Source organism: Paroedura picta, chromosome 1 (genome assembly GCF_049243985.1).
Source record: "Paroedura picta isolate Pp20150507F chromosome 1, Ppicta_v3.0, whole genome shotgun sequence".
In the NCBI taxonomy this organism is placed as follows: Eukaryota; Metazoa; Chordata; class Lepidosauria; order Squamata; family Gekkonidae; genus Paroedura; species Paroedura picta.
This window is the reverse complement of record NC_135369.1, coordinates 129420840-129439903: the sequence shown is the minus strand read 5'-3', so window position 1 is coordinate 129439903 and position 19064 is coordinate 129420840. Positions and strand designations below refer to the sequence as shown.

Below are 19064 nucleotides of genomic sequence, written 5' to 3'. Positions count from 1 at the left end.
TCCTGGAACATCCAGCTCTTCTAGGGGAGGCTTCAGCCAAGATGGGTCCTGCTGCCAAGCCTGAGGAGGGACTATGGTTCAGGGATGGAGCATCAACTCGGCATGCAAATGATTAGAAAGATCAGGCGGTAGAAGATAGGAAAGATTTGAGACCCAGGAGTGAGGCACAATGGGTATCTGAAGAAGTGTCCCTGCACACAAAAGCCTATGCCTAGAATTAAGCTCTGTGGGTCTTAAAGGTGCCATTGGACTAAGGCTTGGTTTGGTAAACCCTACTGACCTTGGTAGAGCAGTGGTACGACTTGGTATAAGGCCACATCCTGTGCTCACTGGCACATACATGTTTCTCATCCACATCTGTCTAGAGCTCACAACTAGAGGGATGCAAGCAGTATCATACAGGCCAGAGGCTACCAGTTCCTAACCTCTTTGGATTAAAATGTCTTCCCCTTCCTTTTGCCTGCAGCAAAAGGGACAGATTCAGATAAAGAATTGGTAATTCAGTACTGAACAGTTAATGGTGGAGAAGCATATGCACATAAAATTGTATCCCATTCTCTACCAACTTTCTACTAGGATATATAAAATTATCCTGTTTATCTTTACAGCAGGGCTATGAGGGAGGCTAAATAGATCCACAACCATTGAGGATGCCTGATTTATTTCCTGATACCAACTTGATTTGCCAAAATCTGAAATTCAGTACCCCTATACTTACCAAACAAACAAACCCTTTGTTCCTTTTTCTTTCTATGGGGAATCTGGCGCACAAATGGCCCTTTTATAGATTGCATCTACTTTTCTGATTGAAATCCATGCCTTCAGCTTTAAAGGTTCCATTCATGTATATTTAAGAATATCAAAAGAACAGGATTAATGATATAAATAATTGGATAAAGCATCATATTTATGGGAACTTTGTTGTGCAATTATAGAAATGAACATTAACTAATCAATGGATATCCAATTAGCAGATTCTTACATTTACTGGGACTGGCATGAAATAGCATAAGAATGAGTAAGTATACCACAAGGTCTGTGCAAAGTAATTGCACTTTTTTCTACCTTTTCTTGAATATGATCTAGTTACCTATATCTTAGCTGTGGTCCTGAAACTGTAGTTTTAATTTCACTCCTCCTATTCCTGTGGTAGATTTTCTGTTGAACCTTGCACCCAAATTAACCAGTAGACTCAGAGAACACCGAAGTTTGCCATACTATATACTTTTTCTTAGTTCTGAATCAATCGACTGACTTTTTTAGCACAGAAGACCTTAAATAAAAGGACTCAATATGCTTTGCCAGTCCTGGATGCCAATGGAAATGTTTAAATGTTGTATTAATTGCTAGCTGTATTATCCAATCATGGAATTGCCCCATTCCCTTTACTATTCTAAAACCCAAACACTTTACAATGAAAGCTCCTACTGATAAGTAAATTAATGCTATTAAAAATGACAATCTTGCCTGTTTATTAGGTATCAGTTTTGATGCTATTACACCTGCCTATAAAATATATGAAAAAATGTTACCATTTTCCATAAAGAACCAATGTGGTATAGTATTTAGAATATTTGGGAGGTCCATGTTTCAATTTGTACCATAGAATACTTTTCTTCACCCTGATCTATCTCCCAAGGCTCTCTTGAGAATAAACAGAGAAGAATGACCCCCTTTAGGATCCTATTGAGGGGGAAGGTGGGGGCATAAATGACATCAATTAATAAAAGTAGGAAGGAGGTTAGCCCTGTTCTAAAGAAACCATTGCTTGAACCTGGCAAGCTACCACCCAGTCTCGCATCTTGCGTTTTTGGGTAAGCTGGCTGAAAGGGCTGCCATGTACAAGCTCTTGGCTTTCTTGGAAGAAACTTCAGCACTTGACCTATACCAGTCTGGCTTCCACCCTGGCCATGGGGTAGAGACTGTGCTGGTCACCCTAACAGATGATATTCGACATCAGCTGGATCAGGGCAATTCGGCCATCCTCGTAATATTAGATATCACCTGCATTTGATGTGGTTAACCATGAGTAGTTGGCCCACTGCCTTGCCAGGACAGGGATACTGGGCACAGCCTTACAATGGCTGATCTCCTCCTGCAAAACCAGACACAGAGGGTAGCAGTGGGGGGGGGGGTGAGCTGTTGCACCCTCTTCAACTTCCTTGTGGGGTACCAAAGGGGGTGGTACTCTCCCCTACTTTGTTCAACATCTTTATGCACCCTTTGGCCCAGCTGGCTCAGAGCACTTGACTGGGTTGTCATCAATATGTGGATGACACCCAGCTCTATCTCCTCATGGATGGCCACCTGCCCCCCCCCCGGGAAGCATTCGCCAGATGTTTGGAAGCCGTAGCTGGGTGGCTTGAGCAGAGCTGTCTGAAGCTCACCCCTCCAAGACCGAGGTCCTATGGCTAGGAAGGAAGAGGCAGGTCAGGAATAGAAGAAGAAGAAGAAGAGTTGGTTCTTATATGCCGCTTTTCTCTACCCGAAGGAGGCTCAAAGCGGCTTACAGTCACCTTCCTCTCCCCACAACAGACACCCTGTGGGGTGGGTGAGGCTGAGAGAGCCCTGATATTACTGCTCGGTCAGAACAGTTTTATCAGTGCTGTGGCGAGCCCAAGGTCACCCAGCTGGTTGCATGTGGGGGAGCGCCGAATCGAACCTGGCATGCCAGATTAGAAGTCCGCACTCCTAACCACTACACCAAACTGGCTCTTTTTGGTGTAGGAAGCGCATTTACACACTCTGGCTGGGACACAACTGAACACCATGCCCTTCAAGACAGAGGTCCTATGGCTGAGAAGGAAGAAGAAGAAGAAGGAGTTGGTTCTTATATGCCGCTTTTCCCTACCCGAAGGAGGCTCAAAGCGGCTTACAGTCACCTTCCTCTCCCCACAACAGACACCCTATGGGGTGGGTGAGGCTGAGAGAGCCCTGATATCACTGCTCGGTCAGAACAGTTTTATCAGTGCCGTGGCGAGCCCAAGGTCACCCAGCTGGTTGCATGTGGGGGAGCGCAGAATCGAACCCGGCATGCCAGATTAGAAGTCTGCACTCCTAACCACTACACCAAACTTTCACTCAGGCTGGGACGCAACTGAACATCATGCCCCTGACCAGAAATTTGGGGGTGATTCTGGATGCCTCACTATCCATGGAGGTGCAGATCACGAGGGTAGCCCACCAGGCATGTTACCATCTTTGCCGGGTGAGGCTACTAGCACCCTATCTGTCTTCAGAACACCTGACCATAGTGATCCATGTGACAGTTACCTCCAGAACTGTCTTCTGTAACTTGCTCTACGCAGGCCTACCCTTGTTCCTGACCCCGAAATTGCAGCTAGTGCAAAATGCAGCAGCTAGGGTCCTCACAGGAACATCTTGTAGGGCTCATATCCAGCCTGTGCTGAGGCAGCTTCATTGGTTACCACTTGTAGTCTGGATTAGGGTCAAGGTTCTGTTTTTTTACCTTTAAGGCCCTTCGCAGTCTGGGACCCACATATCTGAGACCACCTTACGCCCTATCTCCCCTGCAGGGCTTTACATTTGGTGGGTTCTAACTTGTTGACAATTCCTGGTCCCCGGGAAGCCTGTCTGGTCTCAACCAGGGCCAGGGCCTTTTTGGCCCTGGCCCCAACCTGGTGGAATGAGCTCCCGGAAGAGCTGAGGGCCCTGTGGGAGCTTTCTACATTCCACATGGCCTGTAAAACAGAGCTCTTCCACCAGGTCTTTGGTTGAGGCCGTGGCATGGAAGATCATGGGTCCCTCCAGGAGAGACTCCAGGAGAGTCTGCATCAGGCCAGGCCCTATTTTGAAGGGATGTTTAAACATTACCATAGCGACCAGAGAGCATTAGGGCAGCGGTTGAGAGTAGAGGAGTAAACTACCCCCTCCCCCACCGGGCCTCAGTAAAAGGCCTCAGTTGAGTGGTCCCCAGTGAGTGATCCCCAGCATTGAGTGGTCCCCGGTAATAAAAAGGTTGGGGACCACTGCTATAGAGTATCAACAAAGTAAAGGGGTGGATGCCTAGAATCTGTCTCAAAAAGGGAAGGCAGGGAAATAAGCAAGTTATTGTATCATCGGACAAGTTTTTGCTTTATGCCTCACCTGGTTCAAATACCAGTATATTAAATGAGGCAATTTCCAACTATTTTTCAATAGTCAACCTTATGTGTCACTAAGGGCCTATATATTGAGTAGTTCCTAGGAACTAGCCCATCTATCAGTCATTTATTATGGTCCTCGATCAATACAAAATGACTAGGAACCAGTGGGTAGGTAGGCTTACTACCTCCCCTAGCAGCTTGGGCTCAGGTGTTGGAGCAACTCCCAAACTGGCAGAAAGTTTGTTCCCAACTTGGTATTATTTTTGAGAAGGGTGGGGTATCAACAAATATTGGGAATAGTCCTTTCTGTGAATATAGTATATTCCTGCTAACTTATTTACATTACAATGGAAGGAAAATGTGCATGTTAAACAGTCTATGATATGATATTCAGTGCTGAAGTATATAATTCATGCCACATGAGAAATAATGTTTTTTCCATCCAAGTTTTAAAAACAGAGAAGCTATTGGATTTTTTGATAACATAATATATGTTGATACAAAGTATTGCATTTTATGCCAGAACTTCCAAAAACCTCTTTCACAACATAAAGATTATTCTTTAAAAAACTGGCAGCACACATATTTATTAAAAAGAACCAGTCCACAAACAGCCAGTCTCTTATAGTAACTACTCCAAATACCTGACCAGTAGGTACACAATTGACTTATTCAAGATAACCCAAATGTGCTTTGTTCATTTGTTACAGCAAAGAAAGAACAATTCTTCTCCCTTCAGACTGCTCTGGAACAGGCTGGCAGACACATTTTGACATCCAGCATTGTAAACACAAGGCATTTATTTATTTGCTTATTAATACAGCTATTTTATGCAAATCTTCCTCCAATTTCTGACTTGCCACCTGCCTCAACAACCACTTCTGATATGAGCTTTGGTTTGGAGTTGCGCTTTGTCTGTCTCCAGGGGTGGTTCACATGGACCTGATTGCTCTTGTGCACAGGATTTCACAGCATGGAGGGCATAGTTAATGCTAGTACTTCCAATCCAGCTCCAGGATCCAAGGAGAGGGTTGTACAACATTCCTTTCACTGTCTTGACTAAAAAACCATCTGCAAGGGGAAAAAGCAGCCACTTGTGAAACTCCCTGCAATCTTGAATGGACAGAATTGGCAGTTTGCCCCTCCCTGGCTGGTAACTTGCATGCACTACAGGTCACAGCTTTTAAAGCCATCAAACCATTCATGAACAACACTTCTTGAGTAAAGTGTATCACTCAAAATTGTACACACATTTAATGGTACAGAATGCTGTAGCTAGTATGTGGACCAGTGAGGACTGAACGGAACACATCACTACAGTCTTGTTCTGTCTATGCTGGCTCTTAATTGGTTTATAGGCCTAATTTAAAAGTACTGGTGTTGACATTTAAAGCCCTATAAAGCTTGGGGCCAGAATATCTTAAGAACCACCATCTCTCATATGAACCTACCCATGCACTCTGGTCACTTTTGAAGGCCTTGCTTCAGGGACTCGTGCTATCTGAAGTTAGATGAGTGACAACCCAAGAAAGGGCCTTTTTGATCAAGGCTTCAAAATGCAAGAATTACCTCTCTATTGTTGTATTCTACCCATGGGCAACAACTTTATTCTATTTGGCATTCCAGTTACTATTACTGGCTTCCTTCCATAGTTTTAGGTGTTATGTATTTATGTTTGTATGCTTTTATCAAATATTATATGGTAATAGCAAAGTCAGCCAAATTTTTGAAGAAGAGTTGGTTCTTATATGCCACTTTTCTCCCCCCAAAGGAGTCTCAAAGCGGCTTACAGTGGCCTCCCCTTTCCTCTCCCCACAACAGACACCCTGTAAGGTAGGTGAGGCTGAGAGAGCCCTGATATTACTGCTCGGTCAGAACAGCTTTATCAGTGCTGTGGCGAGCCCAAGGTCACCCAGCTGGCTGCATGTGGGGGAGAGCAGAATCAAACCCAGCTCACCAAATTAGAATTCCGCACTCCTAACCACTTCACCAAATCTTTGGTCACTCTTTGGTCATTTAAATCTGGTGACTGGAGTTGTGACTGGGCAAGACAGATCTTTCTACAAACCTAAAATAGTACCAAGTTTTCAGAAAAAATGTGAAATCTAAAAAGAAAAAAAATAAGGACCATCTGTAGCTCACATTTCTTTGCATTTCATATAAAGTTAAAATTCAGCAATATGTTGTATAACACAGGACTTTAAGTGTGTACCTCCAGCAACAACCTGCAATCCAATTAGCTCTTGTCCAAACCATTCTGCTCCTTAAAGATCTCTCTACATTTACAAGATGACTGTCAATAATGACCACATCCCTGTTATGTCAAGGTCACCGGCAGCTGTGCTTGGTGGAGACCTGTGGCCGTGTTGCATCTCTTCGTATTTAATACTTACTTGACTCTAGGATCCGCTCCAGCTCTTCAGGAGCTATGAATTTTTCCCACTCATGGGTGCCTGCCGGAACAATGCCCAATATTTTCTCAGCAATCACAATGCCCAGAATGTATGACAACTGTGATTTGTTGATTGTAGTTATGAATATAGAACCTTCCGGCTAAATAAATGAAATACAATTTTGTCAACAAGTCATTTATACAGAAAACAAAACTGGCAGTACCCTTTGTGGAAAAGCATTTTAAAATATATTTGCATGGGTCTATGCAAAAGTGTGCCATTGTGGAAAACAGGATAGCTTAAAAAACATTATAGGAAGAAGGCTTCAGCCAACATGCTGGGCATTCAAGTTAACTGTCACAATTCTTCCAAACTGGTCATCATAATCCTAAACAGCTTATTCCACTTTGACTTTTATTACTGGGGGGAGGGAGTGTTAATGATAATACACTGCTTCTTGCCTTCAGCACTTGAAATCAAAACTATTTTTTGTATTTATACACTTTATTTCTATCGTATATTTTTTTATTATTCTGTGATTTCTAACACACCCCTCACTAAAATTGATCTCGGAACAGGGTACACCAGTAAAATTACAAGTTATAGTATTATTAAACATTTAGCATATCCCAGTTAACTCACCACCCAATATTTTACCACTCAAATATTGTTGAATATTTTATCAATCCAAGAATGCCACTGTATGAATGGCAGTTTATGTTTTTATTTTGTTGTGAAGAAAGGGCAGGAACAAGGACTGCTCCCTCCCCCCCCCCAGTTTGCCACACTCAAACCTATTATGCATGGTGGTGGCCACCTCAGGCCACTGCCAGTTTCTTGCGTCAGGGCGAAATGCACCGCTGCTTCCTGTGTACAAACAGGAGAAGATTTCCTCCGCTGAACACTGTCTGCCCCGGATTTCTGTGTGCATGCACACAGCAAGGGTGGAAAGGTTCCGTTTCACTTTGCTGCAGAATGGGGGTTAATTTCACGAGGGTGGGATTGCATCACAACGCAATCCCACCTTCATGGAATTTTTAAAAAAACACTCCATTCAGCTCTGCGCCACCGCAAAGCACCACAGAGCAGAATGGGGCATTTTCTATCCCTGCCAAGACACCGTGAACACATGGGCCTGGTCCAACATGACTGCCAATGATGCCCATAGGAAAAGAGGGAAGGTGGAAACACCCACATTTATTTGCCTTGGGCACTGAATACTCTTAACGGATGTCAGGGCTGGGAGGGGGCCGGGCCGGTGCTGACATCCTGTGTAAGTGGGGATTAGCCCCACTGCCATGAGAGCACTGGCCCGGCCTCCCCCCCCCGCCCCCCGCAGCATCAGTCACAGAGGAAAACCTAGCATCACAGGAAAGCTATGGCCACTGATTTGCCACCCACTGCCATTGCCGATATCTCCAAACAGGAACATAAGAAATCATTACCATTTCCTGTATTATTTTAGAAACTGATTTCATTGTTGGAACAACAGTTAAATCACTTTATTTTTGTAAATAGTATAACCATCAAACTGTTGATGATTACATTACTTTGTTGTTCTAATGAAGTTCAACAGTTACTTTAATATTCACTAGTAATTGACTGGTTAATTGATTAACTTTAAAAAGAAATTATTGTCAAATGCCCAACTCTAAACCTAATCTTACCATTTACCCATTTCTGGTCCAACATTTCCTGAACTATACAATGCACATATTTATTTATTAGTATGGTAAGAACCATTCAGTCAATCAGCAAGTTGTGAAGGACCCAATTTTTATGAACATGGATACTTAGAACTTGAGGTGATGAGGACTCAACATTTCACCCTTTGTATGCAGTAATAATGAAACAGAAAACAGTACATCAATTCAAGAAGCAGCTTGATTGTACAGTGTACATAGGTTTAGTGGCATATATGTACCACTGGACTTTGTAGGCTGTGATTTTTTTTTGCTTCTTTCTTCAGATATAGGAACAGCAATGGGCTAACTGGAAGTCTACAATGGCAGAAAGGAATTTAAGGGAATCACAGACTCTTCTTCCACAAACAGAAATATCATTCTGTTGGAGGAACTATGTGGATGGAACAAGCCAGTACATTTGATTTTGATTTTTTGCTTTAAAGCAGTTTTCATAGGAACTTACTTTTAACACTTCACTGCAGCACCTGACAAACATTTCCACATTAGCCACGTGTTCCACTACTTCAGAAGCTACAATAATGTCAAAGGCTTCTGAAGTCTCTTCCACAAGATCTTCTAGTGAACAGGATTTATACTGTATTCTCTTGGCTAGGACTGGATCAAATGATTTATGCAGTTCTGCTGTTCTGATGTTGTCTTCCAAAGGATCAATGCCAGTAACTGAAGCTCCCAACCTGCCTAGGGGCTTGTAACACAAACATGTTATTCCTTAGTGTATGAATGAAAGTCATTTTCACTTCAGCCAACTAGAAACTTAGCTGAAGCAAACAAACAACTCAAGATAAACTTTAGTATCTTTCCCCAACCACTGATCTCACAGTTTTTACAGGGTAACTTCCTTTTAGACTGATCAAGGAAGACACAAACAATATTCAGCATACTGTTCTTAATACAAATTTTGAGCCCAGTGACACCTTTAAGACTAATGAAGTTTTATTCAAGGTATGAGCTTCCGTGTGCACACACAATTCCTCAGATACAACATGATGGAAGTGTGCATTCCATCATACTGAAGCTGAGAAAATGTGCGTGCACACAAAAGCTCATACCTTCATTAAAACTTCATTAGTCTTAAAGGTGCCACTGGACTCAATTTGTTCTGCTGCTTCAGACTTGCTTGTATTTGTGCTTAATACATTAGTTATAATGCAGTCTGAAAGCTCTACCCATGAGGCTGGGAGTTCAATCCCAGCAGCCGGCTCAAGGTTGACTCAGCCTTCCATCCTTCCGAGGTTGGTAAAATGACTACCCAGCTTGCTGGGAGATAAACGGTAATGACTGGGGAAGGCACTGGCAAACCACCCCGTATTGAGTCTGCCATGAAAACGCTAGAGGGCGTCACCCCAAGGTTCAGACATGACTCAGTGCTTGCACAGGGGATACCTTTACCTTTACCTTATAAGTGTGATCTACAAAAAGTATAGTACATCTGTCATTTGTGGTTTTATCACTTATTTGGCAGCAGGGGTCCTTGTTTCTGAGATAATCTTCCCTGATTCAATATTTTTTTTAAGTTAAACCATGTGTTCTTAATTTCTACCTAATACATCTTACACTATATTTTCTTGTTAAGATTTCCCCAATTTAAAATGTCAACAATTTACCAATCAGTGTTTGCCCTGAAACAACAAGTAGTAGAACGGAGAGTTTCCACACAAAGTATGTCTCATTTACAAATGTTAGCCTCTCTTGCACACAAGCATAATTATTTTAAGTTGTAGTGGTTTAATATCCCAAATATAGTCAAAAGCATTCTTTCCAAAGTAATTTTTGGGATTATTAAATACAATAATCTTGAAACAACAAATAAAAGACTACTGATATGAGAGGTCATGGAAGAAGTAAACACTATTCTTAACACCAGGGTATCATTCAAAGGAAGATTAGAGACAGAATTCATCACCAAAATGGTAATTTTTACCTCAGTCAACAGTCCACCGCCACAACCGATATCCAGGATTTTCATTCCAGACAGAGGGCTTCCCAGAGGATAATCATTTCTTATATTGAGAATAACATCTCTTACACAAAATGCAAAAAAAAAGTTTTCATTACATTTAATTGGCTCACCAAATACTCAATAAATTGACATCTCTTTATGAAAAACAACCAATTTCAAGAGCTTACCTAATGACTAATTGTTGTTAGGCAGGAAGACAATCCTAATGTTTCCTTTTTTACATTCCCTGTTGCACCAGAGCTGATACAACCACAAAAAGCAGTAAGTAATTTGCCACCTCACTGATCAAAACAGGTTTCCACTGGTCAACTCAAATAGTTGCTAGTAAAATCTTGCTAATAAAAGCTTACATCACAATTATGTTTACTTGCATTTTGTTTTTGCTTCTACCTATTTTAGATTTCTGGAAAAAGATGTAAAAATTGACAAAATTTTAAAATGTTACCGAATAAATGGAACTCTAATATCATTCATGGAATGGAGGGCTGAATATTCTCCATGCTCATCCCACCATTTGTTTGCCAAGAGCTGGAATTTCTTCATCTCCTTCGGATCCACTGTTGTATGAGAAGTGCTGTATGGTTGGCCTCTGAAGGATCTAAACAACCAAAGGAAGTAGAGGCACAATGGGAATCAACTAGATGAGAGTTTGAAGTATAAAGAGAACTTTTTCTGTAAAAGGAAAAACAGCAAACCTACTGTTTCTTTGACATTACTGACATGCTGGGTAAGGGAGCTAAATGCAACATATTCTGAATTCAAAGTCTTGGTCACATTCAAGACTAATTTACTCCAAGCTCCAGACATCATTTGTTAACTGATCAATATATGAAAAAAATGTTGATGCAGTCAGAGCTTTTTTTTTATCAGGGAGGAAATGACAGATTTCTAATATTATTGATTTGGTCAGAAAAGTCAATAGCACTAAACACAGTAGATAGCACATAACACTGAAACTTTGAGACACCAGATATACCAGACTGGCAGAAGACACAGGACAAAAGAAATTCTGCACACAAGACACAATTAACCTTCTGTTTTTTTGTTCTTTTTTTGCAAAAGGTGATATACCAACCACTTTAAGCAAAATGGAAAGAGGAATGGAGCAGTCTCTTATAGGGTATTATCCACAGTGACTAACCACAACATATATCAATAGGCAATCCAATACCAATTAGTTGACAACAGTCAATGGACTACACAACTCAAGTTTCTGCAGCATGCATCTGGATGGCTGGACTGAAGATCTATCTATACACATCAGTTACATAATACCCAATGCATGCATACAACATATAATCTACAATTTCCAGGTTGTATTTATATTTTACTTAATTTACACAATATATCAATGGATTTTTTTAAGACAAGAATTTGCATTCTACTTTCAAGCCTTACTATGCCAATATATATTAGCAAGAAAGGGCAACTGCTACTATACTAACAGAGTTACACGCACATAGCACTGTGCTTATGTCACAGACAATTCAAAGCACCACTATTAAAATCCTACATGATATTATAGATTACATCTGGCATCAGGTGCTGATAGACTGGACCCATACCAACAGCCACTACAACTTGTTCAGTCTCTAGGGTAGTGGTGCAACCCTCGACCCTCTGTGCCTGTAGAAGGAGAAGCTCCCCCTCACCAGAGGTACAGAGGGCAGACAGTGGTGTCTAGACCACTAATTATTGGGTCACCTTCCCTATCTGAGCAGCAACATCTGCCATTTGCCTGATGAGACTAGCAAGTGGCAGTAAGCCACCTGCCATCCATCTGAAGAATATACCATGTGTGTGCGCACACGTGTCTGGTCAAACACACTGCCTGGTGAGATCAAAGCCCTGTAGGTCCTTAAGCTGGTCCAAAGGACTTGCAAGACAGGGTTGTTCCACCAGGCCTGTGTTTGAGGCCTAGGGTACATCAAAATTTCAGCTCCCTGCCTAAATCTAGCAAGGATGAGGATGGATATTCTACACACCGCCCCCTCTTCTTCTCTGGACATAACATGAGGCAAACAGTTTTATAATTTCATATCGTAGTAATTTTGTATTTTTAAGGAATTTGCATTTTAAATAACTGAAAGTTAAGATTTTTATATTTAAATTATGTAAAACTTTAAACTGTGTGTTTTATTGGCTGTAACCTGTCCTGAACCTTTGGGGAAGGGCAGGCTAAAAATACCATAATAAAATTAAATAAGTAAAATTCCATTACTATGTTTCTTACTTATTAGGAAATCTACACAAAACGAAATCAGAATACCGATTTTCAGCAATGAATGCTCAGAACATGGCAGCTGTGTTAAACATTTCTGTCATTAAAAAGCATCATTCAGTTACCAGTAATAGAATTACTTACATTTGGCCCCATGCTTCAGCCAAACTGGTATGTACACTATATGTTAGCGGAATCTTACATTTCCTAAACAAGCCTCTTTGAGATATTTGATGAGACAGAATACAATGATCACCTAAATGGAGAGAAAGATGCATTAAAATAATAAGCTTTGCAACCAGCTTTTCAGATCAACAATTCCTGAAGCTATTATAGAATCTTTATACATCTCAATCAGCCATAGGTTAACATCAATCTTCAATTATGTAGGCGACAACTTCATTACCCTATTCACACTACTGCATGGTCACAAAAGTGTAACACACTCCAACAACAAACACCAAACTGTTTCCATTGTGTTTTGTATATTTTTTTGTAATTTGGGCAATTAGACTTTGCGTTGGCTGCCCCACTCTGACAGGACAGTCTCCTACACTTTGGAGGAAACCAGATGTGTTTTAAACTGTTTCCCTTACCCTGAATTACCAGGTCTTAAGATAGCAAGTGTTTGCTATCATGAGGTAAGCTTTGTGGCGAGCAAGTAGAACATGGAGATCACTGAGTAAGGAATTCTTTATAAATAACAAAAACAATATTGCAGGTTGGTTGGTGGTATTTAAAAAATTGTTAAACATTTATTGGGCGATATGGCCACATAATGAGCCTCTTGTGGCGCAGAGTGGTAAGGCAGCCGTCTGAAAGCTCTGCCCATGAGGCTGGGAGTTCAATCCCAGCAGCCGGCTGAAGGTCGACTCAGCCTTCCATCCTTCCGAGGTCGGTAAAATGAGTACCCAGCTTGCTGGGGGGTAAACGGTCATGACTGGGGAAGGCACTGGCAAACCACCCCGTATTGAGTCTGCCATTAAAACGCTGGAGGGCGTCACCCCAAGGGTCAGACATGACTCGGTGCTTGCACAGGGGATACCTTTACCTTTACCTTTATGGCCACATATGGTCATGTCAATCTGCTCCCCAAATAGCCAATGATGAGCCTGGAGGGGTGGAAAAGGGAAGTTGGGCGTGTACACAGCTCTGCTTCCAACCATATTCTGCATGATTGTGCCACTTATGTGGCTTCTCAAAGCCTGAATAATATTTCAAGGGTTTCTCAATGGTAAAAAAATTGAGAAAGGCTGAGATAGTCAGAAAAGAAACCTGGCTGAGGTATGTAAATTTAATCTTTATATGGTTTCATATTGTGTCTTGGATTATCTTGAATACTTGTAGATACAAACAGGCTTTTACTGACTGGCCACTAGGTTGGATACTCTCACAAATTCAGGATTCCACCTGTGCCAGCCTGCTCTTTCCCAAGAGTCAGATTAAATGGTACAAGATCTGCTCATTACCAAAGATGGAGTTATCACTGTTCTTTCCCCGGAGTCTCTGCACTTACCCTGAGGCATATCTGAACTCTTTCCTGCTGTGCTTCCCTCCAACATGCCAAACTCCAATTGAAAAGTGACTGGAAGCTGGAGCAGGACTTCCATAGGTTCAGCTGTGTTCTTTTCCCCTCAAGAGGCATGACAGCTTCCTGTCTTTAATACCCAACCCCAATTCAGACCCATTTGTAACCATATGGCACTATTTGCATACTTGTAAAATTACTTTGTCAGTGCATACTCATCGTCCCATACAAGCTCCACTGGAATGTTTTAAATACACTGTCCATTCACTTTACACATACAATTACAAAACTACTGTGGTGCTTGACAGCACAGGTGTTACAAGCTTGGTCCTAATCCTATCACAATAATTAGCGCAGTGGGCAGGTATACAGAGAGAAATATTAGTGTCCCCCCCTCCAATATTTCTGAGTGCTATGCTGTTTTAGGGTTTTTTTTTCTTAATCCACACAACCAGCCATTTATGTATTTATTTACACCATTTAGAATTCACCTTTCTCACTCAGACTCAAGGCGTATTACACAGATAGGTAATTAAATAAATAATACAATAGGGTTAGTGTTTTAGGACCAGTCAGAAATTTTAAAAAAGGACTGAAGCAAAGTGTAAATATTGACATAATTCATTAAGTTATGCAAAAATATAATTGTAAGATCCAACTTACAATAATTAATATAAAGCCCACAGCGCCTAATCATTTATCCAAGTAACTTTGTGAATTATTAGTGTGATGCAACTCTAGTGCCTGTACAGAAACACCCTCTTGAATAATTCAGTTTTGCAGTTTCTTTACCTCCTCAGGCAGGCCATTCCATAAGGTGGGGGCCATAACATATAAGACACTTGGACAGACTGTTGTCAATTTTGCCCATATGTAGGTTGGGACCTGCAGAAGGTCCTGACTGACATGAGCAAATCTGTCATGGTGTAGCATAGGGGGAGAGGACAGATATGAGGGTCCAAGACCACAAAGGGTTTTGTATGTGATAGCCAATATATCATTAATTTTATGCTGTTAACTGATGGGCAATGAGCCTCTTGTGGCGCAGAGTGGTAAGGCAGCAGACATGCAGTCTGAAAGCTCTGCCCATGAGGCTGGGAGTTCAATCCCAGCAGCTGGCTCAGGTTGACTCAGCCTTCCATCCTTCCGAGGTCGGTAAAATGAGTACCCAGCTTGCTGGGGGGTAAACGGTAATGACTGGGGAAAGGAATGGTAAACCACCCCGTATTGAGTCTGCCATGAAAACACTAGCGGGTCAGACATGACCCAGTGCTTGCACAAGGGATACCTTTACCTTTACCTTATAAGTGTGATCTACAAAAAGTATAGTACATCTGTCATTTGTGGTTTTATCGCTTATTTGGCAGCAGGGGTCCTTGCTTCTGAGATAATCTTGCCTGATTCAATAATTCTTTTAAAAAGTTAAACCATGTGTTCTTAATTTCTACTTAATGCATCTTACACTATATTTTCTTGTTAAGATTTCCCCAATTTAAAATGTCAACAATTTACCAATCAGTGTTTGCCCTGAAACAACAAGTAGTTGCACAGGGGATACCTTTACCTTTACCTAACTGATGGGCAGCCAGCAGAGTGGGAGACACATGTGTGCTAGGTGTCCTGCCCAATAATAACTGAGCTGCAGTGGTCTGCACCAACTGGAGTTTCTGAATTGATTTTGAGGAGAGACCAATGCACAGTGCAATTATAGTAGCCTAGTTTCTGTATGAATGTGGCGTGTATCCAGGTAGCCAAATCAGACCTATCAGGGTACGGGGCTATCTTTCGGGCGAGGCTGAGTTGTTAGAACACCTTTTTGCGGCTGCATTAGCTTGCTTCCCCAGCAAAAACGGTGGGTCCGGCGAGCAATGCAACAGGTATAACTATGTACGTCAGGACAGAGCAGACCTTACTTGACCTTCGACATAGCAGGCACTTGATCCGCAACCACAGTCTGACCTTCCGCAAGGCCCCCTTGCTTTCCTGCCTGAGTATTCCTTTGAATAGGCGAGGGAAGGGTCCCTCCTGACCGACAGAAGGGCAGGGGACAGCAACACGCGTGGGAGCGCTGAGCTATATGCAGTTCCCAGGGACGGCAAGCAGCACCCGAGGCGCGCGCCACAGCGGTCCGGGCTGGCCACGCAAAAGTCACTCACCGAGCGCTGCGCGCAGGCTCAAGGCGCGCCGACACACCTGCCGGATTCGCGCCGTCTCATGGCAAGGAACCCGGAGCCGCCTCGCCCTGCTCAGCCAGCCGCGGCCCCAGCTTTCCATTCCTCCTCACGCTCCAAGGTGCAAGCCTCCCACTCCCGGCCCCGACACCCGCGGCTCCTCCTTCCCCACCGCCGTCACAAGGGGAGGCCAGCCTCCCGGTCCGTCTCTCTAAGAGCTCCGTCGCCCGCTCATCCAGCCAAGGGGGGCAGCGCTGCAGAAGAGCCGGCTGCAGGTTTGCCTCGCGTCCTCCATTCCTCTCAGACGGCACTCCTGTATGCCGATCCATTTCTATGGCGAATACGCCCCTGAACATAATGGCGTTCACTGCCGACGTCGGAGCTGGTTGTGGCCCTTTTCAACTTTTTGTCTTGGAGTGTCTTGTTATTTGGTGGCATTTTAAAGATATGTCGAACTCCTCCTCAATGAGAAAGGCAGCTAGCCATATAAATACTTGTAATACCCATCCTTTAGCACAGTTCCATATATTCCTTTGTAATGTGTTAGGAACGCGGGCCCAGGCATCCTCAAACTAATCTTTGTACATTAAGCACATACTTGTTGATTTCCGACCTCACCCCAGCACCTGGTTGGAAACCAAGCCATGTCCTATTTATACTCTTAATGTGCACCACCAGGTATCTATGGCGACATTAATAACTTTTACCCTTTTCATGGGCAATGATTTATTTCAAAGGCCTCTATTTTCAGGTCATATGAGTAGGATGTTTGTTCCTGTGTATACGTTAAGTAGGGCTGCTAGTGGTGGTTGGAGATCTGCTATTACAACTAATTCCAGGTAACACTTAGAAGAAAGTGGCAATTTGGAAGATGGACTAACTGGCTTTATACCCTATTGAAGCCCCCCCCCCCCATATTTCCATGTATTTTCCAACCCACAGCTGGCAACCCTAATGTATATTAATCCAGTTACAGCTGTTTTATAGCAACCTATGGCTTTCGAGGCAAGAGACATTCAGGTGGCTTGCTATTGCTTGCCTCTGCATCGCAACCCTGAACTAACTTCACGGCCTTCTGTCCAAATACCAAATCTAACACTGCTTAGTTTCCAAGATTTGATGATTCTTAAGAAACCTTTTAATTCTACACTGACACTCTTGAGTTTCATAAGTAGCTTGGATATTAACTCCTCAAAGTATCAAAAGGTTTTCTTAACCCAAATAAGTGAGGTATCTGTGAAAGTGTAAGGGGAAACTGAATATTCTCGTGTTGCACTATGAAGAAAAATCTCAACCTTGTATCTTGATTGTCCCTTTTATTTTGCTATGGTTTACTAAAACCACAACCCTATGCACATTTATCTGGGAGCACTCCCAGCTTTGATTCAAATTTCTGCAATTCAAGTCCTATGCCTTGCTTCTTGGATGTCATCCTAGTGATTTACATTGTGGACTTTTCTTTCCTCTATGCAATGGCATCTTTCAAGGACAGGGAAATGATTCAGTAGGGAATGACAGCACACACATATACACGAACACACAACTTGTAGTAGTTTCTGAAGGAAAATGTAACATGCCACCCCAGCCTTTTAAGTCTGAATATAAGAAAAATGGAGATTCCCATACTTCATTCTTTTAAACTTATGATCACATTCCTTTAAAAAATGAAGACTGTGTCTTTTATAGTATATCATTATTATATAATTAACTAAGAAATAATTGCAAGCTTAGTTTATTTAAGATAAAGAATTGACAATTTAAGTGTGGGAAGCTTTGAAACGGATACCTTTTCTTTAAAAAAAACACTGAGAATGGGGGCTCTAGCTTTACAAAATAAAAATATGAAAATGTCAAGCTTAGTGTTTTTATGTGTGTGTCATATATATATTAATTACAGCTCAAAGATCTATAAATTGTTAAAAGATCAAAAAGTATGCTCTGTTTATTGGCATACAATTGTTATCCAGATCCAGTGCACTTGTGTGAAAGTAAATGCAATGTCCAGAGATACAGGAAGTGACAAAGCTGGCTGGTAGACTATATATATAAAAAAAGTTTCATGCACAATCTTGTTTATTAAACATTTTTAATCCCAGATTTCTATTAATGCAGTAGATTATGGAAAGCTGTATTCCTCAGTAGTTAATTTTAAAGCAAGTGAAAAAAGCTCTAACACCTGATTCCCAGGTATCTTCTTTTTGAGGCCATTCTTCTAAGATCCATTACTTCTCTAAAAACATGTGTATTGTTTCTTTAGAGTTCATTTTTTCATCCAATAGTAGTTTACATGGGAGGGGAATCAAATTCTAGGGTACAGAATTTTGTTGTGCTCATTCCTATGCAGGTTTACTCAGAAGGAAGGCCAATTACTTCACAAGGCTTTAGTTTCAAGTAATTCAAGTAAGTGTACAGCCTTAGCTAGCATTTCTTTTAGCTTAAGTAAAAACACTGTTTAAATAACCAACCCCCAAAAGTCTTCCAACAGAACACCTCAATTATCATCCTAAACCTCTTGCACAAGTCATAACATATGTGCACATCTACTTGGAAGGGTCAGATTGTAGTATCCTGATTGTCAGGAGCTCACTTAAAAATAAAGCCAAAAAAAAAATCAGCCAAAAGGCTATCTCCAGCCTAGTATGTTGTCAAGAAAAATCTTTTAAAAATGTAATTCTGATTCTAATAAAGATTAGAAGACCTAGTTATGTTTAATATATTTGTGTACCACAAAGATAATTTAATATCTAATGCAATAGTTATATATACCAATAAAATGAACTCAGTAAAAAAATCTTCCTTATCTAGCAGTATGAATCCTCCAGACTGCGCTTCTGAAAACAGAAGTAGATATTGAGGAATAGAGTTCCAAAGCTACAAACTGACATTACATATGTTTGGTTACGTGCACTTCATTGCTATTTGTGCTTGACCAAGTATGCTTTACATTTAGTATTATCCACATTTTATTCACACATAGTA

The 19064-nt window shown here is 41.7% G+C and overlaps 1 protein-coding gene across 1 annotated transcript; it reads right to left on the bottom strand.

The window, feature by feature from the left end:
• Positions 1–4677: 4677 nt before the first annotated feature.
• Positions 4678–16264, bottom strand: COQ3 (coenzyme Q3, methyltransferase). Its single transcript, XM_077303649.1, has 7 exons — positions 16071–16264; positions 12531–12642; positions 10611–10763; positions 10127–10226; positions 8648–8890; positions 6500–6659; positions 4678–5177 (listed from the first exon to the last, which is right to left on the bottom strand). Exons 1-7 carry the CDS (start codon positions 16186–16188, stop codon positions 4975–4977), a joined length of 1089 nt encoding a protein of 362 aa, XP_077159764.1. The 5' UTR covers positions 16189–16264; the 3' UTR covers positions 4678–4974.
• Positions 16265–19064: the final 2800 nt, after the last annotated feature.